Genomic DNA, 22,605 nt, shown 5'->3' with positions numbered 1-22,605 from the left:
GATGAGCGACACGAGGACACGACCCCGGCCACATTACACACACACGAGGACACGACCCGGCCACATTACACGGACGAACCACACGAGGACACGACCCAGCCACACTACACAGATGAGCCACACGAGGACACGACCCCGGCCACATTACACAGATGAGCCACACGAGGACACGACCCCGGCCACATTACACAGATGAGCCACACGAGGACACGACCCCGGCCACATTACACAGATGAGCCACACGAGGACACGACCCCGGCCACATTACACAGATGAGCCACACGAGGACACGACCCCGGCCACATTACACAGATGAGCCACACGAGGACACGACCCCGGCCACATTACACAGATGAGCCACACGAGGACACGACCCCGGCCACATTACACAGATGAGCCACACGAGGACATAACCCGGCCACATTACACGGACGAGCCACACGAGGACACGACCCCATTACACGGACGAGCCACACGAGGACACGACCCCGGCCACATTACACGGACGAGCCACACGAGGACACGACCCCGGCCACATTACACGGACGAGCCACACGAGGACACGACCCCGGCCACATTACACAGATGAGCCACACGAGGACACGACCCCGGCCACATTACACAGATGAGCCACACGAGGACACGACCCCGGCCACATTACACACACGAGGACACGACCCGGCCACATTACACAGATGAGCGACACGAGGACACGACCCCGGCCACATTACACAGATGAGCCACACGAGGACACGACCCCGGCCACATTACACAGATGAGCCACACGAGGACACAACCCGGCCACATTACACGGACGAGCCACACGAGGACACGACCCCGGCCACATTACACGGACGAGCCACACGAGGACACGACCCCGGCCACATTACACGGACGAGCCAGACGAGGACACGACCCCGGCCACATTACACACACGAGGACACGACCCTGCCACATTACACGGACGAGCCACACGAGGACACAATCCGGCCACATTACACAGATGAGCGACACGAGGACACGACCCCGGCCACATTACACACACACGAGGACACGACCCGGCCACATTACACGGACGAACCACACGAGGACACGACCCAGCCACACTACACAGATGAGCCACACGAGGACACGACCCCGGCCACATTACACAGATGAGCCACACGAGGACACGACCCCGGCCACATTACACGGACGAGCCACACGAGGACACGACCCCGGCCACATTACACAGATGAGCCACAAGAGGACACGACCCCGGCCACATTACACACACGAGGACACGACCCGGCCACATTACACGGACGAGCCACACGAGGACACAATCCGGCCACATTACACAGATGAGCGACACGAGGACACGACCCGGCCACATTACACACACACACGAGGACACGACCCGGCCACATTACACGGACGAGCCACACGAGGACACGACCCAGCCACATTACACAGACGAGCCACATGAGGACACGACCCCGGCCACATTACACAGATGAGCGACACGAGGACACGACCCCGGCCACATTACACAGATGAGCCACACGAGGACACGACCCCGGCCACATTACACAGATGAGCCACACGAGGACACGACCCCGGCCACATTACACAGATGAGCCACACGAGGACACGACCCCGGCCACATTAGACAGATGAGCCACACGAGGACACAACCCGGCCACATTACACGGACGAGCCACTCGAGGACACGACCCAGCCACATTACACAGACGAGCCACATGAGGACACGACCCCGGCCACATTACACAGATGAGCGACACGAGGACACGACCCCGGCCACATTACACAGATGAGCGACACGAGGACACGACCCCGGCCACATTACACAGATGAGCCACACGAGGACACGACCCCGGCCACATTACACAGATGAGCCACACGAGGACACGACCCCGGCCACATTAGACAGATGAGCCACACGAGGACACAACCCGGCCACATTACACGGACGAGCCACACGAGGACACGACCCCGGCCACATTACACGGACGAGCCACACGAGGACACGACCCCGGCCACATTACACAGATGAGCCACACGAGGACACGACCCCGGCCACATTACACACACGAGGACACGACCCGGCCACATTACACAGATGAGCGACACGAGGACACGACCCCGGCCACATTACACAGATGAGCCACACGAGGACACAACCCCGGCCACATTACACAGATGAGCCACACGAGGACACGACCCCGGCCACATTACACAGATGAGCCACACGAGGACACAACCCGGCCACATTACACGGACGAGCCACACGAGGACACGACCCCGGCCACATTACACGGACGAGCCACACGAGGACACGACCCCGGCCACATTACACAGATGAGCCACACGAGGACACGACCCCGGCCACATTACACACACGAGGACACGACCCGGCCACATTACACAGATGAGCGACACGAGGACACGACCCCGGCCACATTACACAGATGAGCCACACGAGGACACAACCCCGGCCACATTACACAGATGAGCCACACGAGGACACAACCCGGCCACATTACACGGACGAGCCACACGAGGACACGACCCCGGCCACATTACACGGACGAGCCACACGAGGACACGACCCCGGCCACATTACACGGACGAGCCACACGAGGACACGACCCCGGCCACATTACACGGACGAGCCACACGAGGACACGACCCCGGCCACATTACACAGATGAGCCACACGAGGACACGACCCCGGCCACATTACACACACGAGGACACGACCCGGCCACATTACACAGATGAGCGACACGAGGATACGACCCCGGCCACATTACACAGATGAGCCACACGAGGACACGACCCCGGCCACATTACACAGATGAGCCACACGAGGACACGACCCCGGCCACATTACACGGACGAGCCACACGAGGACACGACCCAGGCCACATTACACGGACGAGCCAGACGAGGACACGACCCCGGCCACATTACACGGACGAGCCAGACGAGGACACGACCCCGGCCACATTACACACACGAGGACACGACCCTGCCACATTACACGGACGAGCCACACGAGGACACAATCCGGCCACATTACACAGATGAGCGACACGAGGACACGACCCCGGCCACATTACACACACGAGGACACGACCCGGCCACATTACACGGACGAACCACACGAGGACACGACCCAGCCACACTACACAGATGAGCCACACGAGGACACGACCCCGGCCACATTACACAGATGAGCCACACGAGGACACGACCCCGGCCACATTACACAGATGAGCCACACGAGGACACGACCCCGGCCACATTACACAGATGAGCCACACGAGGACACGACCCCGGCCACATTACACAGATGAGCCACACGAGGACACGACCCCGGCCACATTACACAGATGAGCCACACGAGGACACGACCCCGGCCACATTACACAGACGAGCCACACGAGGACACGACCCCGGCCACATTACACGGACGAGCCACACGAGGACACGACCCGGCCACATTACACAGACGAGCCACACGAGGACACGACCCCGGCCACATTACACAGACGAGGACACGACCCGGCCACATTACACAGATGAGCGACACGAGGATACGACCCCGGCCACATTACACAGATGAGCCACACGAGGACACAACCCCGGCCACATTACACACACGAGGACACGACCCGGCCACATTACACAGATGAGCGACACGAGGATACGACCCCGGCCACATTACACAGATGAGCCACACGAGGACACGACCCCGGCCACATTACACAGATGAGCCACACGAGGACACAACCCGGCCACATTACACGGACGAGCCACACGAGGACACGACCCCGGCCACATTACACGGACGAGCCACACGAGGACACGACCCCGGCCACATTACACGGACGAGCCAGACGAGGACACGACCCCGGCCACATTACACGGACGAGCCAGACGAGGACACGACCCCGGCCACATTACACGGACGAGCCAGACGAGGACACGACCCCGGCCACATTACACACACGAGGACACGACCCTGCCACATTACACGGACGAGCCACACGAGGACACAATCCGGCCACATTACACAGATGAGCGACACGAGGACACGACCCCGGCCACATTACACACACGAGGACACGACCCGGCCACATTACACGGACGAACCACACGAGGACACGACCCAGCCACACTACACAGATGAGCCACACGAGGACACGACCCCGGCCACATTACACAGATGAGCCACACGAGGACACGACCCCGGCCACATTACACAGATGAGCCACACGAGGACACGACCCCGGCCACATTACACAGATGAGCCACACGAGGACACGACCCCGGCCACATTACACAGATGAGCCACACGAGGACACGACCCCGGCCACATTACACAGACGAGCCACACGAGGACACGACCCCGGCCACATTACACAGATGAGCCACACGAGGACACGACCCCGGCCACATTACACAGACGAGCCACACGAGGACACGACCCCGGCCACATTACACGGACGAGCCACACGAGGACACGACCCGGCCACATTACACAGACGAGCCACACGAGGACACGACCCAGCCACATTACACAGACGAGCCACACGAGGACACGACCCCGGCCACAATACACGGACGAGCCACACGAGGACACGACCCCGGCCACAATACACGGACGATCCACACGAGGACACGACCCAGCCACATTACACAGACGAGCCACACGAGGACACGACCCAGCCACATTACACGGACGAGCCACACGAGGACACGACCCAGCCACATTACACGGACGAGCCACACGAGGACACGACCCAGCCACATTACACGGACGAGCCACACGAGGACACGATCCAGGCCACATTACACAGACAAGCCATACGAGCCACATGATGATGGCACAAGAGGACACGACACGGCCACATTACACGGAAAAGCAACAACGACGGCATCAGAGGACATGACCCGGCCACATTACACAGACAAGCCACACGACGACGACACAAGACCTGACAGCGCGGCGCCCACATCAGCACAGCCGCCTCAGCTTAGCGATGTCCCGTGCTGGGTTTGTCAGGTCATCACTACCCATTTGTGTGCAGTACATTTGGCCTTTACGCTGACGGTATGGCCCATTTCACATCACGCCTAGATCCCGCAGATGATCTGTCAATACTCCATTCGCTAAAACTGAATTCACACATTGCAGAATTTATTACAAGCATTTCTGCAACTGAAAATCTATTTAATCAGAATGGGATTTCTGTAGATGAACTGGAACAGCTGCAGAAGGTTCCACTACAAAATCTGCAGCAAATAAGCAACATGTGACCACAGCCTATATTGTGATGAAAAGGAGAAACCTGCAGCGGAAAAATAGTCGGGCAGTAGTCACACAAGCATTTATGTTTAGGGCTGGCCACTACCAGACATCTCATGCTTCTTGTGTCCCATGACTGCTGCAGCCAATCAGCAACCTCTCTGACAAAATAATAAAGGCTGCAGACTATCAATGGGAGTTGATGATGTCATCAGGGCTGTGTAGTCGGTCAGCCAAACCTCCAACTCCGGCTCCTCAATTTCTATGACACCGACTTCACCAAAAGGAGCTCCGACTCCACAGCCCTTCACCAAAAGGAGCTCCGACTCCACAGCCCTTCACCAAAAGGAGCTCCGACTCCACAGCCCTTCACCAAAAGGAGCTCCGACTCCACAGCCCTTCACCAAAAGGAGCTCCGACTCCACAGCCCTTCACCAAAAGGAGCTCCGACTCCACAGCCCTTCACCAAAAGGAGCTCCGACTCCACAGCCCTTCACCAAAAGGAGCTCCGACTCCACAGCCCTTCACCAAAAGGAGCTCCGACTCCACAGCCCTTCACCAAAAGGAGCTCCGACTCCACAGCCCTTCACCAAAAGGAGCTCCGACTCCACAGCCCTGCATGTCACGTCACGAGAGCCATCAGGAACAGCATCACTAACAGCGCCGCTGCAGGAGGCGAGCACTGACGGTTTATTTTCTACGGAGCCCATATGTGATTAGCAGGGGTCGACCACAGGTGAACAACACATTTAAAAACTACAGCAAAATATTTTACTGAAACTGAAAGAGGACGGATGAAGTGTCCTGATGGAAGAAGGCAGGCAAAATATTTCACCGCTTCTTCCGCAAGGTCCCTACACCTCCGTCCTCGGCTGCAGCCACGTTACATCACGGTCAGCTCCTGCAGCCAGGACTAGATTCGCTTTCTTCCTGACTCAGCTCCTCGCACATTTCACACTTCACGCCCATCTTACAGGACAGTGCAATATGCAAGCATTGCCCCCAACCCTACACCACAGGGATGGACGCTGCCGGCCCACCAGCTGCTGCGACAAGCAATGTGTGCACAAGCCACGGTCACCGCAGGAAAGGGTAAAACTAGGAGTCACATCTATCAGCCAAGGGAACGGCAGGCGAGAAACGCCACTGACAGGCGACATCCGGCCGTCATTACGTGTCACCGGTAGCTGCACCCTTCACACCACACGTTATAATTAGCAGCCGCCTCTGCAATTAATACATAAAGGCAAACTATGGAGGACGACTGAGGGTCTGTGCACACAATCTCTGCACCAATTCTGCTTATCTTGACAGGAAAAACATTGCATAAAACTGATGCTTTTGGCTGCATGTGATTTTATTGCTGATTTTTCCCTGCTCATTAGTAAGGGTGAAATCTGCAGGAAAAATGCTTGAAGAATTGACATGCCGATTTAAAGGGGTTATCCACTACTAGGACAAAATGTTTGACCCCCATAAAATAACGCTTATACTGACCTCCCGTGCCGACGCCATTCCCATGGTTCTCGTGTGGTGTTGTGACATGTGACGCCGTCGTCCGATCAGCGCCAGAGTCACTGTCGCCGCCTTCAGACAAATCGAACATGAAGCGGAAGTCCTGGCTGCAGCTGATCTCGGACTTATTCTTGTTCATGGAGACAGAGACCGTGACGCCAATGCCGACTGGGCGCTAGGCCCAACAACCGCGCGAGAGCCCCGGGGAGAGCAAGTGCCGACACAGTGGGAATGATGCCAGCATGGGAGGGAAGTATAGGCTTTATTTTATGGGGGCCGAGCATGGGGTATGAGAAGTTGTCCAAGTAGTGGACAACCACCTTAAGGCTATGTGCACACGTGCGGAATTGCCGCAGAAATTTCCGCTGCAATTCCACAACTCCCTGCGGTGGGAAATACGCATGCGGAATTCCCGCGAAAAACTAGCTTTATGCAAGCGTAATTAGCTTGCAGAATGCTAGTGTTTTCCAAGCTATCTGTAGCATCACTTGGAAAACTGATTGACAGGTTGGTCACACTCGTCAAACAGTGTTTGACGAGTGTGACCAACTTTTTACTATTGAGGCTGCCTGTGCAGCATCAGTAGTAAAAAGATCTAATGTTAAAAATAGAAAAAATTAAAAATCATGATATTCTCACCTTTCGGCGGCCCCTGCAACGTTCCCAGGCCTCAGCGATGCTCCCGGCGAGTGACGTTCCAAGCGATCACTAGCGATCATTTAGCGATGCACCAGCGATCCTGGCCACGTTATATCGCTGGTACATCGCTAAATGTAAAAGGGCCTTAAGGCCGCTATTTGGCCATGAACTGCTATGGCAGACATCAGGACCACACAATCATGATCTCGGTGTGTCAATTAGATTAAAGCGGAACCACCCACAATCTATTAACCATTTATTTGATGTAGTCACTTTTGACAGCAACTAAAGGGGGCTTTACACATAGCAATATTGCTAAAGCATCACAGATTTTGTGACGCAGCAGCGATATTGTTACCGATATCGCTGTGATATTTACCTCCGACCGGCTCCCCCGCTGGCTATCGCTGATCGCGCGAGATCGTCCACTTCTCGTCGGCCGCTTTCTGCTGGCACCGACGAGCGATGCGTGGACGCGGGCGGGAGGACGTCTTAATCGCCGCATCTGAAAGGTAAGTAACGAACGCTGCTGCGTCGCTACGTCGCTGTGAGATCTGCCTGTTTGGCAGCTCACTAGCGACCATTTAGCGAGCTTTAGGGGTTAAACAGATATGGACGGTGCCAACATTGATCGTTTGTGATAAAGCAAGTTGTCAGCTATAGTGTACAGCCGACAGCTGCTGGATTGTCACCTGTACGGGGATGATATTCTCTTATATCTCAGGTCAGTAAAAAGACGTATTGGCTGTCATTAAGGGGTTAAGGATTATGGAGGCCACCGTGCTCTTAGGAGCCTTGAGTACTGCAGAAATTCTTTTTTTAACCGTGGCCAGATCTTTGCCTTGCCACAATTCTGTCTCTGAGCTTCTTGACCGGTTCCTTTGGCCTCATGATTCTCATTTGGTCTGACATGCACTGTGAGCTGGGAGGTCTTATATAGACAGGTGTGCGCCTTTACAAATCAAGTCCTATCAGTCTAATTACACACAGCTGGGCTCCAATGAAGGAGTAGAACCATCTCAAGGAGGATCACAAGGAAATGGATAGCATGTGACTTACATAAGAGTGTCTGAGCAAAGGGGCTGAATACTTATGACCAAGGGATATTTCAGTTTTTCTTTTTTAATAAATTTGCAAAAATTTCTACATTTGTTTTTTTTTTTTTCAGTCAAAATGGGGTGCAGAGTGCACATTAATGAGAAAAAATGAACTTTTTGAATTTACCAAATGGCTGCAATGAAAGTGAAAACCATAAAGGGGTCTGAATACATTCCATACCCACTGTAAATCAGGACATTAATGGCAATATAAAATAATTAGAAGTGAATGCAGCCGCCATCTTTTTAGCACGAACATCACATAAGTGTAAGTGTGTGCTAGAAGTGTGAAGATTAATTTAAGAATTAAAACCAGAAGGATGAATACAGACTGTGCCCTGCTACCTGCCACCATCGCACTCTAACAAGCATCTCTATTCTTCCGACAGGTATGTCCATCCACCCAGCTCTCCTGCTGTCTGTCTATGAAGGACACACAGTGCGTCACCCAGCTTTGCACATAGACTTGCCTCTGCACCTAGCATTCACATGGTATGTCCATCCACCCAGCTCTCCTGCTGTCTGTCTATGAAGGACACACAGTGCGTCACCCAGCTTTGCACATAGACTTGCCTCTGCACCTAGCATTCACATGGTATGTCCATCCACCCTGCTCTCCTGCTGTCTGTCTATGAAGGACACACAGTGCGTCACCCAGCTTTGCACATAGACTTGCCTCTGCACCTAGCATTCACATGGTATGTCCATCCACCCAGCTCTCCTGCTGTCTGTCTATGAAGGACACACAGTGCGTCACCCAGCTTTGCACATAGACTTGCCTCTGCACCTAGCATTCACATGGTATGCCTTTCAGCTAACCCCAGCTTACCCCAGTGTTATTTATGACCTTGTTTACTCTGGCTTAGAATCATAGAATCGTAGAGTTGGAAGGGACCTCCTGGGCCATCTGGTCCAACCCCCTGCTCAAAGCAGGATTCGCTAAATCATCCCAGTTAGATGTCTGTCCAGCCTCTGTTTGAAGACTTCCATTGAAGGAGAACTCACCACTTCTCGTGGCAGCCTGTTCCACTCATTGATCACTCTAACTGTCAAAAAGTTTTTTCTAATATCTAATCTGTGTCTCCTCCCATTCAGCTTCATCCCATTGCTTCTAGTCTTTCCTTGTGCAAATGAGAATAAAGTTGATCCTTCTACAATGTGACAGCCCTTTAGATATTTGTAGACAGCTATTAAGTCTCCTCTCAGTCTTCTCTTTTGCAAACTAAACATTCCCAAATCCTGCAACCTTTCCTCATAAGACAGGGTTTGCAGACCGGTCACCATTCTGGTCGCTCTTTTCTGAACTTGCTCCAGTTTGTTGATGTCTTTTTTAAAATGTGGTGCCCAAAATTGGACACAATATTCCAGATGAGGTCTGACCAAAGAGGAGTAGAGGGAAATAATTACTTCACGTGATCTAGACTGTATGCTTCTGTTAATACATCCTAGAATTGCATTTGCCTTTTTTGCTGCTGCATCACACTGTTGACTCATATTCAGTCTGTGATCTATTAGTATACCCAAGTCTTTTTCACATGTGCTGTCACTTAGCCCTATTCCTCCCATTCTATATATGCTTTTTTCATTTTTATTGCCCAGATGTAGTACTTTGCATTTCTCCCTGTTAAAAACCATTCTGTTAGTTGCTGCCCACTTCTCCAGTTTATTTAAATCTTTTTGAATCCTCTCTCTCTCTTCTCTAGTATTAGCTATCCCTCCTAGCTTTGTGTCATCAGCAAATTTAATCAGTTTACCCTCAATTCCTTCATCTAAATCGTTGATAAAGATGTTGAACAATACAGGGCCCAGGACAGAGCCCTGTGGTACCCCACTTGAGACATTCTTCCAACTGGATGTGCAGCCATTTACGACCACTCTTTGGGTCCGATCACTAAGCCAGTTATGAATCCACCTAACAGTTGCCTTGTCCATTCCATACTTAGTCATTTTTTCAATAAGGATTGTATGAGAGACTTTGTCAAATGCTTTGCTGAAGTCAAGATATACTATATCTACAGCATTTCCTTGATCCACCCAATCAGTAATACCATCGTAGAAGGAAATTAAATTAGTCTGACATGACTTATTAGTTACAAACCCATGCTGACTCTGTTTAATCACTTCATTCTTATCCAGGTATTGACATACATGTTGTTTAATAATTTGTTCAAAGATCTTTCCTGGTATAGAAGTCAGACTCACCGGCCTATAGTTGCCTGGGTCCACCTTCTTCCCCTTTTTGAAGATAGGAACAACATTTGCTCTTCTCCAGTCTTCTGGCACTTCTCCTGTTCTCCAAGAATTTTCAAAGATTATGGAGAGGGGTTCAAAAATTTCTTCTGCTATCTCCTTCAGTACTCTGGGGTGTAATTCATCTGGACCTGGAGACTTGAATACATTTAGGTTAGCTAAGTGTTTCCTCACTATCTTTCTGTTTATAGATATCCTGGATTCTTCTATTCCCTTAATAGGACAGTGAATAACAGTTGATGTTACATTTCCTTTCTGAGAGAAAACAGATGCAAAATAGGAATTTAAAAGTTCAGCCTTCTCAACATCCTGTCTTACCATTTCATCATTTTCATCCTGTAAAAATCCTATAGCATCTTTGACTTTTCTTTTACTTTTGACATATCCCCAAAATCCTTTATTATTGCTTTTGACATCTCTTGCAAGCCTCAATTCATTTTCAGCTTTAGCTAATCTGATTTGTGCCTTGCAGGTTCTGCAGACAGCATTATATTCTTCTTTAGATATGCCTCCTTCTTTCCATTTTATAAACATTTTTTGCTTCCTTTTTAGCATGTGCTTAAGTTCTGTGTTCATCCATCCTGGTTTCCTTAAATGCTTCCTATTCTTCCCTCTTTTTGGAATTGTTAACAATTGTGCTTTGAGAATTTCATTTTTCAAGATTTCCCATCCTTCCTGGACATTTTTGTCTTTAAGGATATCCAGCCATTGGATCCCTCCAATTCTCTTTCTGAATCCCTTAAAATCTGCCTTTCTGAAATCTAACCTTGACGTCTGAGTCTTCACAGGTCTTCCGCCTCTAGTTATCCAAAATTCTAAAATAGCATGGTCGCTACCTCCTAGGGTCCCAGCCACTTTTACCTCCTCAACCATTTCCTCCCTGTTTATAAGGATTAGATCCAAGGTAGCAGTTCCCCTTGTTTTCTCCTTTACCTTTTGGAAGATAAAGTTGTCAGCAAGAGAGGATAAGAATTTCCTTGACCTGTTAGTTTTGCCTGAGAGAGATTCCCAACAAATGTCTGGATAGTTGAAATCTCCCATGACAACTATGTCATATTTTTTGGAGAACTTGGCCATTTGATGGATAAAGAGTTCATCCATATCTTCAGCTTGCACAGGCGGCCTGTAGTAAATGCCTACAATGGTGTCCTTTCCATTGTTCTGTCCTTGTATTCTTACCCAAACAGTTTCCACAGAACTCCCAGTCTCTGAAGCTTCAATCTCTGTGCAGATATACGCGTTTCTAACATACAATGCGACACCCCCTCCTCGTTTATCAAGTCTGTTTCTTGCAAATAAGTTGTATCCTTCTAGTCTTGTATTCCAATCATGTGTATTGTCCCACCAAGTTTCAGTGATTCCAATGACATCATATTTCTTTTCCTGTGTTAGTAGTTCCAATTCTCCTTGTTTGTTGCCCATGCTTTGTGCATTAGTATAGAAACATTTCAGTTTGTGATTGGTTTCTCTTTCTCCAATATTTTTTTTAATTAGATTCTTTCGTCTTTGTTCTTCCTTTCCACTTCTAATAGCAGAGTTCTCAGTAGCATTTGTCAGGTGTATGGCTTTTTCTGGTCTTTTGCTTCCCTTCCCATGTTGTTCTAGTTTAAAGCTCTCCTTACAAGTGTAGCAAGGCGACTTCCAAATACCTGCTTTCCAGTCTTCGTAAGGTGCACCCCATCTCTAGCAAGTAGTCCATCGTAAAGGTAATTCACTCCGTGATCCAGAAATCCAAATCGTTGCTGACGGCACCATCGACGTAGCCAGTTGTTCACCTGCAGAATCTTATTCCACCTCCTTGTTCCATGGCCATCCACTGGGAGGATGGAAGAGAAAACCACCTTGATCATATACATCTGGTCCACTCTTAATTGTCTGGCCAAGATGAGCAGAGACCACTCCTCTCTGCTTCACACCTGACTGCACTTAGTTGTACATATATTGCAGAGTACAAGTCTGCATAGACTTCAGTCTGCATTGTGATTGCTATAAGTGTGTGCTAGAAGTGTGAAGATTAATTTAAGAATTAAAACCAGAATGGGAACTGAAGGGAACTGAAGGTAACTGGACACAGTCACTGTAAACAATGTTTCTGTTTGTTTTCACTTTCACCCCAATAATCCTTCACTTTCTGCTAATTCCCCTAATCCCTACTCCTAGTAAGGAACTGTTCATCTCTTCTTCAATCCTCCCCATCCACCTCACCTCCGCCTCAAAACTGTTCCTTAACATACAATCCTCTGTCTCCAAACACAGACAGCCCCCTCATGCCCTCTCCTGCTCCCACCTGCTAACACTTTCTCTGCTCCTTCTCACTGCTGGTGATATCTCTCCAAATCCTGGTCCTCCTCACCACATTCCCACAGTCATTTCTACCTCCCATCCACGCTCTATCACAACCTTCCGTAACCTCTCCAACCTTATACCCATTCACCCAGCCCCCGCTTCCCCAGTCCCACTAACAGGAGCTCTGTGGAACGCTCGCTCTGTCTGCAACAAGCTTTCCTACATCCATGATCTTTTGTTACTACCAAACTCTCCTTCCTCGCCATCACCGAAACCTGGCTCACCCCTTCTGACACAGCCTCTCCTGCTGCACTTTCGTATGGCGGCTTCCACCTTTCTCACACCCCCCGCCCCAGCAGCAAACATGGTGGAGGAGTTGGTTTTCTCCTGTCAGATACCTGCTCCTTCACCCCAATCCCACTGCCACCCTCTGTTACCCTCCCTTCCTTTGAGGTGCACTCTGTGCGCATCTACGCCCCCTCCAACCTCCAACTGGCTGTCATCTACCGCCCCCCAGGGCCAGCCACCACCTTCTTTGACCACTTCACCACCTGGTTACTTCATTTCCTTTCCGCGGACATCCCTACTATCATCATGGGCGACTTCAACATCCCCATTGACACTTCCCTCTCAGCTGCCACTAAACTTCTCTCACTTCCTCCTTCGGCCTCACTCAATGGTCTTCTACAGCCACCCACAAAGATGGCCACACACTGGACCTCATCTTCACCCGCCTCTGCTCCCTATCTAACCTCTCTAACTCACCTCTTCCTCTCTCTGACCACAACCTGCTCACATTCTCCTCCCTCTTCACTCCATGTCTACAATCCCCACCCCACACACTTTCACACCCTCGCAGGAATCTTAAACACCTTGACCTACACTCATTCTCCGAATCCCTCCTCCCTCTTACAGATATAAGTTCCTTACACAATGCGGATGACGCTGCCGCTCTATATAACACCACAATAGCTGTAGCTTTGGAATCCGCTGCCCCACTTACACATACCAAAACTCGCAAAATCAACAGACAGCCCTGGCACACCAGCCTGACCAAAGAGCTGAGGCGAGCTTCCAGGGCTGCTGAGCGCAGATGGAAAAGATCCCACTCCAACGAGCATTTCATCGCATTCAAACAGTCCCTCACTACTTTCAAGACCACACTCGCCACAGCTAAACAAACCTACTTCTCATCTCTCATATCCTCCCTGTCTCACAACCCTAAACAGTTATTCAACACCTTCAATTCTCTCCTCCGCCCCCAGCACCTCCTCCCTCCCCACTCATCTCAGCTGAAGACTTTGCCTCATTTTTCAAGCAGAAAATTGATAACATCAGGGACAGTTTTGGTCAACAACCCCCAGAGCCCTTCCTCCCGACTTCCCAGCCCTCCACCTTCAAAACCAACTTCTCCACCATTACAGAAGATCGACTCTCCACTCTACTCTCAAGATCACATCTCACCACCTGTGCACTCGACCCGATCCCATCCCACTTCATCCCAAACCTCACCACAGTCTTCATCCCAACCCTAACCCATCTCTTCAACCTATCACTAACAACTGGTGTTTTCCCCTCAAGCTTTAAACATGCCTCCATCACACCTATCCTCAAAAAGCCCTCTCTTGACCCATCCTCTGTATCTAGCTATCGCCCTATATCACTTCTCCCATACGCCTCCAAGCTACTGGAACAACACGTCTACCTTGAACTGTCCTCCCATCTCTCTTCTTGCTCCCTCTTCGACCGCTTACAATCTGGCTTCCGGTCACACCACTCCACTGAAACTGCCCTTACTAAGGTCACCAATGACCTCTTAACTGCCAAGAGCAAGCGACACTACTCTGTCCTCCTCCTCCTGGACCTGTCGGCTGCCTTTGACACAGTGGACCATTCCCTATTATTACAGACCCTCTCATCCCTCGGCATCACAGACTTGGCCCTCTCCTGGATCTCATCATACCTAACAGACCGGACATTCAGCGTCTCCCACTCACACACCACCTCCTCACCTCGCCCCCTATCTGTCGGAGTCCCACAAGGTTCAGTCCTAGGGCCCCTGCTGTTCTCTATTTACACCTTTGGCCTGGGACAGCTCATAGAATCTCATGGCTTTCAGTATCATCTTTATGCTGATGACACACAGATCTACATCTCTGGACCAGATATCACCTCCCTACTAACCAGAATCCCTCAATGTCTGTCCACTATTTCATCCTTCTTCTCCACTAGATATCTGAAACTCAACATGGACAAAACAGAATTCATCATCTTTCCCCCATCTCACGTGACCCCCCCTACGAACCTATCAATTACAGTAAATGACTGCCCACTCTCCCCAGTCCCACAAGCTCGCTGCCTCGGAGTAATCCTTGATGCTGATCTCTCCTTCAAACCACATATCCAAACCCTTTCCACTTCCTGCCGACTTCAACTCAAAAATATTTCACGCATCCGTTCATTCCTCACCCAAGAATCTGCAAAAACCCTAGTCCATGCCCTCATCATCTCTCGCCTTGACTACTGCAACCTCATGCTCTGCGGCCTCCCCTCAAACACTCTCGCACCCCTCCAATCTATTCTAAACTCTGCTGCCCGACTAATCCACCTGTCCCCCCGCTATTCCCCAGCTTCTCCCCTCTGTCAATCCCTTCACTGGCTCCCAATTGCCCAGAGACTCCATTACAAAACCCTAACCATGACATACAAAGCCATCCACAACTTGTCTCCTCCATACATCTGTGACCTCGTCTCCCGGTACTTTCCTGCACGCAACCTCCGATCCTCACAAGATCTCCTTCTCTACTCCCCTCTTATCTCCTCTTCCCACAATCGCATACAAGATTTCTCTCGCGCATCACCCCTACTCTGGAACTCTCTACCACAACATATCAGACTCTCACCTACCATCGAAACCTTCAAAAAGAGCCTGAAGACCCACCTCTTCCGACAAGCCTATAACCTGCAGTAACCACCGATCGACCAAACCGCTGCACGACCAGCTCTACCCTCGCCTACTGTATTATCACCCATCCCTTGAAGATTGTGAGCCCTCGCGGGCAGGGTCCTCTCTCCTCCTGTACCAGTTATGACTTGTATTGTTTAAGATTATTGTACTTGTTTTTATGTATACCCCCCTCACATGTAAAGCGCCATGGAATAAATGGCGCTATAACAATAAATAATAATAATAATAATCCTGCGATCGGTGCAATTCCATACAAGGATAAGAAAGCAGAGATGATAATGCAAAACAAAGGGTTAAAAACTAAAGGTGACTTCACAGTGTCCAAAACTGCAAACATATGTTCCCATCAGCAACCAAAACCCTGGTCCACGTCACTGATCCGCACAGAAGCCAGGCTTTTTGGACTAATGAAGGAAGCACATGTAAGACCATAAAGCCTTGGGCCCCATTCACACACAAATTACATGCGGTGTTTTCCGCATCTTTTTGGTTGCAAAAACGCTGTGACCAGAATTTACTTTTGAAGTCTCCATTCACAGTGTTTGGGGCATTTTTTTTTTTTTTTTTTGGGGGGGGGGGGGGGGGGTTTCAATGTTTTTTCTCAAGTGTGTTCTTAGGCTTCTCTAAAAATAACCAAACATAATATACAATAAAAGCCACAAGAAAAACAATAATAAAGAATATAAAACTTCATGAAATTCCTAGATGCTAGGATAGCCGGGGTCTCTACTAATCAGCAGATACCCCCGCGCCCTGAAACCGGGAGAACATGGAGGTCACAAGGTCATCAAGAAACATGGCACTTCCTGCACTCTGCAGTGGACGCAGTGACATAGTCCGGGTGTCCAACTACGGGGACGGTGCCATTAATAAGGGCACAATAAAGGACAGACTAAATCTGTCATCAATAGAGCTCGGTGCAGAATTCACACCGATCATATGCAAAAAGTAAAATAAACTACTGTAAGGTAATAAAACCTCTGAATGGCCGGCGGGCGGACTAAGAACTACAGCGGCGAGACATGCACGCCATGAAACCAGCGCAGGGGACAAGAGTCACTCTCAGTGCCGTATCCCCCCTCCGATCAATGCTATCTATAACCAATGGGGGTCTCACCGCTCCTTTCTCCACTGTGACCACTTCATCCACCTCTACGCACTATGACCCTTATTGGCTCCCCCACTAAAGCACGCTGCGCAAGGGGAACTGCAGACGGCCCCCTGCATGTGGGTGTTGCTGTGCTGCTGGACACAGACGTCCAGGGCCCACGGTGCCAGGAAACATAGTAAAGGCATGAGCCCACGGGGAGCATACACAGCATATTCTCCAGACAGAAGAATAAAAAGACTAAGCATTACATTAATAGTGTGGCATACAACGCCAAGAAAATGTCCGCAGCGCAGACTGACCAGCACTGTGCATTATAATTCAGCATTATGTCAATTTATGCTGTGAAGACACCACAGATTTCACCGACTGCAATGGGTTAACTGCACCATGTACACAACCCAATACACATTAGTATTTACCACTGAGACTTTTTCCGGCGTTTGGAGCATTCCTGCTCAGATACTATTGCAGTGACCTCACTTACTGAGCAGCTGACACGTTGCACCCGAGCACCTCGAGACTGCTATAATAACCCATTGGGTTTATGTCACACTCAGAACAAATCTTTCCGAATCGTGGGCACAGAGAGGGCGACGTTTATTCATACCTTATAATTGCTGGAGTTCACCCAGGACGTGGCGAGTCCATCAACCATTCTATCTAGCAGAGTCTGGTCCTGCTCCAGGTCCACAGATTTCTGCCTATCTGAAAAGTAATCTATCATGTCTGGTCCCACTTGGAGCCTTTTATTAACATCCTTCTGTTGTATCTGGGCCACCCAGTAATCCATTCCTTGCTCCATAGCTAGGGGGCGCTGGAACACAACTGGGGGAAGAGGCAAACTAGAGACAGTGAGTCACAGATCGGGCAGGGATTAGATCCTCGGGGTCGTCTCTTCTGGGAGAAACGCTGGAGAGGGCTTGGCCTTCAAAGATGCAATCCTGGGAATGACAGCAATTCACCATGTGTCCGGCGAGCAGCTGCCGGGATATTAAAAGTCTAATTTAAATGTGCAGCAACCAGGGGAGAGGCACCGAGACGTGAAGCCACTGGTCCAGAGGTACATAGTTCTGCCGAATCCTGCAAGAGAGAAAGTCACAGTCAAAAATAGAAACTTCACTTTGTTTTCTTGATGTTATTAATAACTGCTCTATATATACTGTATAAAGCTCGCCAGTCTCGGCGCCACGGCAGAGGTAAAGCCCTGTGAATTACTGACCAAGTCATTCATTTGGGAAGTCCACAATCGCCCAATAATTTACAGAATCACTCGCCCCTTCCCCTACTAATCAGTCTACTGAAGGTTCCGCACCGCCATCGCGTCCGGCCTTTCTCGTCCATGCAGATCGGAGAGTGAGATGTTCTGGATACAACCTGCATTTCCATTGTTGTCACTGGCATCATCACAAGACACAGCGCCGGCTGTCAGTACCTGTCTGATCACCACCAGCACGGGGCAGAGAGACGCTCCAGAGGAAAAAGTGAAGTCCTTCTGGCTTAATAAACACCTGACGGGGAACATTGTATAGGGTATAATTACACATTACCTAACGCAGACAAAACACTGTGTCCAGCCCCGCTGCCCCCCACTCACCAGGAACACATCATCTCTACTGATACAGTGTAACAAAAAACCCTGCATACAAGCTCTGCGGCCATCCCGTGTCCATGACTGATCAATTATGTGCCAACATTTGGAGAAAAAAGCAACCAAAGCACCGCGGTGGCAAGGAGCGCACAACGAACACTGCTACAAAGAGACACCTTACAGAACCATCACTACCCACTACTACTACCACCACTGTACAGCACAACCACCTTACAGCATTATTACTACTAGTACTACCACCACCATACAGTGCAACCACCCACCGTACACTGCCACCTGCCATACAGCACTACTACTACTACAACCACCACCCACTGTGCAGCACTAGTACCACCTATCGTACAACACTGACAGCGCAGCACAACCACCACTACGATCACTACCACACACACCACCACCCACCAAACGGCACTACTACCATCGTACAACCATCATACAAGGGTCGCTGTGCACTAACACTACCGTACAGCACTACTATCAGCACAATATGAGCACTGAATACCACCACACATCAGTGACGGCGGCAACATTAGGAAGCGTTCATACTATACTATCACAGTACCACCACCTTCTCCAGCGTACAACTCCGGTGCACAGTATTACTACTACCACCCCCAACATTCAGTATCTCTCAGAATGTATTACTACCACCACCCCCTACATACAGCCCCCCTCGTGCACAGCACCACCTCCTCACTGTTAGGCCGCACACTCCACACACATCTGTTATTGAAAACAAAGCGACAAACAGGAACTTGCAGTGTAGAAACAGCAGCGTGTGACCGCCCTGCAGCGACCGGAGAAAGACAGCATTCCTGCCTTTTATTACCTGTGCCACAAACAGAAAGCTGCCATACTTGTCTAATGGGAGATTAGGACTGAAATCAGTCTCCTGCTGCCGCCACAAAAGCCTGGAACAATGCACAATATCCTGAGAGGCAGGCGGCAGACCTCAGTGCAACATGTCACAGAGCATGAGACTGCAAAACAGGCAGTGATGGAGCGCGCCGCCGTCTGTGCCGCTACCATCCTGCAGCCAATACAGATCGGGGAGAAGCCCACCCGAAATCTGCAGACTCAGCCCCCGAGGCAAATCAGTGCGAGACTCTGAAGTCATCTCCGCTCACATGGGAGGATCCCAACTACTGAATATAGTTATAAGGAACAAAGACGCTGAAAATCACTCAATGAGCAGAGATGGAGAGCAGCAGACAGACGCCCGACACCAGCCGCACACCCCAAAATGACGGAGAGAAGCAGCACACGCAATGTTACCAGCACGAGCCGCCCAACTACTACTACTCCAAGCCACAACAACAATGGGATCTAGTGTCATTCAGGGAGTTCCTAAATTATCACCAAACACCCAAGACAAAAACATCTGACGAATCAACCAAAACCGTGAACCCACCTGTCAAAAAAATGGCACAAAGCCACAGGGATGGGCGCAACACAAAAATGAAGTCGGCTCCATTGGTTACTACATGATCACTAGAGAAAATACAGTGTGAGGATGGAAAAGGGTTAATCATTTACAGGCTGCTGCCCTCAGTTACTCCTCTTGGCAGCAGGATTATTGGGCAGTGCTGCTGCAGGTAACCAGGGGCAAAAGGGAAAATGAAGAAAAGATGAGACATGGGATCAATTCCACTAACTTTCTGCTTCTTCCGGTCTCAGTACAGCGCAGCAAACACAGCCACTGGATTAATTGCACCACTACCGGAGGATCCAACGCACATTATTCAGGACTCATCACAACACCACCGAAGGATCCAGCGCAAAGAGACATCAGATTCATTCCACCACCACCGGAGGATTCAGTACTTGGGACTCATTCCACCACTGCTGGAGGATCCAGCACACAGACACGGGATTCACCGCACCGCTGCTGGAGGATCCAGCACACATTATTCAGGACTCATCACAACACCACCGAAGGATCCAGCGCAAAGAGACACCAGATTCATTCCACCACCACCGGAGGATTCAGTACTTGGGACTCATTCCACCGCTGCCGGAGGATCCAGCGCACAGACACTGGATTCACCGCACCGCTGCCGGAGGATCCAGCGCACAGACACTGGATTCACCGCACCGCTGCCGGAGGATCCAGCGCACAGACACTGGATTCACCGCACCGCTGCCGGAGGATCCAGCGCACAGACACTGGATTCACCGCACCGCTGCCGGAGGATCCAGCGCACAGACACTGGATTCACCGCACCGCTGCCGGAGGATCCAGCGCACAGACACTGGATTCACCGCACCGCTGCCGGAGGATCCAGCGCACAGACACTGGATTCACCGCACCGCTGCCGGAGGATCCAGCGCACAGACACTGGATTCACCGCACCGCTGCCGGAGGATCCAGCGCACAGACACTGGATTCACCGCACCGCTGCCGGAGGATCCAGCGCACAGACGCTGGATTCACCGCACCGCTGCCGGAGGATCCAGCGCACAGACGCTGGATTCACCGCACCGCTGCCGGAGGATCCGGCGCACAGACACTGGATTCACCGCACCGCGGCCGGAGGACCTAGTGTACAGACACTGGATTCACCGCACCGCTGCCGGAGGATCTAGTGTACAGGATAGCGCACAGTATTCAGGACTCATCCTACTGCCACTGGAAGATTCAGCCCACAGACAGCGCATCTAGACTGATCCTTCCACCACTGTCATGACGGGTATCTGAAATCCAGGAGAGTACGGCCAAGATAAGTCCCAACCATAAACCCTCCTTTAACCATCCACAAGACATCATAAATGTCCTAACCCAACCTAATAATAAGATCTGACGCGGCAACGCCACAGTCACTATGGCCCAATTGACACGTGCGACTCATGAACATTTCTGTTTTCAGGTTTTAGAGATTCTGTTATTATTTCACTTCTTCCCAAGGGGACAATAAGTGGCAGCCATCACGGCTCCTCCGCAGGGGGCCACCTATATGCCAGACTCTCAAATCTTGAATCTGCTGAGGAATAAAGGAGCACAGACAGCAACAAATCACCGATAGGGAATTTAGATTGTGAGCCCCATTGGGGACAGCACTGATAATGTATGTAAAGCGCTGAGGGATATGATAGCTCTATATAAGAAAAGCATAATAAACAATTTGATGGAAAATATGGTGTTGCACGGAGTCCTACCTACAAAGGGATGGAAGCTGTCAGACCCGTATATAGCCAATGGGGTCTGTGGGGCTCCGCTAGTGTCAGTCGTGTGTGACACATCCGCCCCAGCCTATGACAGGCAGAAAGTCGAACACAAGTGTGAATACAGTCTTCTGATGACAGCACCGGCAGCAGCTACAATGGCTGCCACATTCGGCTGTTACTGAGAAAACAGAAGAAAGAATAAAAACTTGAGGGCTAATTTACTATTTACTGAATGTGGGTGGAGCACCCCTTTAAATCTCAGAGCTGGGGGTGTGTAGCCTCCAGAATGACTCCCATCAGGCCAGGGCTGGGGTGGGTTATATTCCAGGGTAATCTATGGTGCAGGGTGCAGTGGCCGGGGAGGAGACCCTGTGTTTAGACTTCATCTTCTGCCTCTGTTCTCTGGTTTCAGGAGATTGCAGCATTGAATGACATCATCCCGGATAATCAATAAGACTCATGGCAGCAGCTTCGCCTGCACTTTATAAAGGATGAACCTTCAAGAATCCTGCTGCAAAACCAGCAGCGATTTCCCTTCATCATGCTGAGGCCTAATCCCGGGCCGAGCCGCATCCTGCCGAAAGCTCAGTGTAAACCCTGACCACACGTGCGGCACAAAGGCGACATTCCCTGTAATCTCACCTACAG

General features: G+C 50.6%; 1 protein-coding gene across 1 annotated transcript in view; it reads right to left on the bottom strand.

Moving 5' to 3' along the window:
• CLASP1 (cytoplasmic linker associated protein 1) overlaps positions 1–22,605 on the bottom strand; it is a 199,176-nt gene that overhangs the window by 169,379 nt on the left and 7,192 nt on the right. Inside the window, exon 2 of the mRNA XM_073545310.1 lies at positions 17,791–18,263. Within this exon, the coding sequence (XP_073401411.1) occupies positions 17,791–17,985 (195 nt within the window). The 5' untranslated portion in view covers positions 17,986–18,263. The remainder of the gene's footprint in view (positions 1–17,790; positions 18,264–22,605) is intronic.

The sequence above is a fragment of the Dendrobates tinctorius genome, unplaced genomic scaffold (assembly GCF_039654945.1).
Source record: "Dendrobates tinctorius isolate UK_male_01 unplaced genomic scaffold, ASM3965494v1 ptg000143l, whole genome shotgun sequence".
Lineage (NCBI taxonomy): Eukaryota > Metazoa > Chordata > Amphibia > Anura > Dendrobatidae > Dendrobates > Dendrobates tinctorius.
The sequence above is the reverse complement of the archived record's forward strand: the minus strand, read 5'-3'. Positions and strand labels throughout refer to the sequence as shown.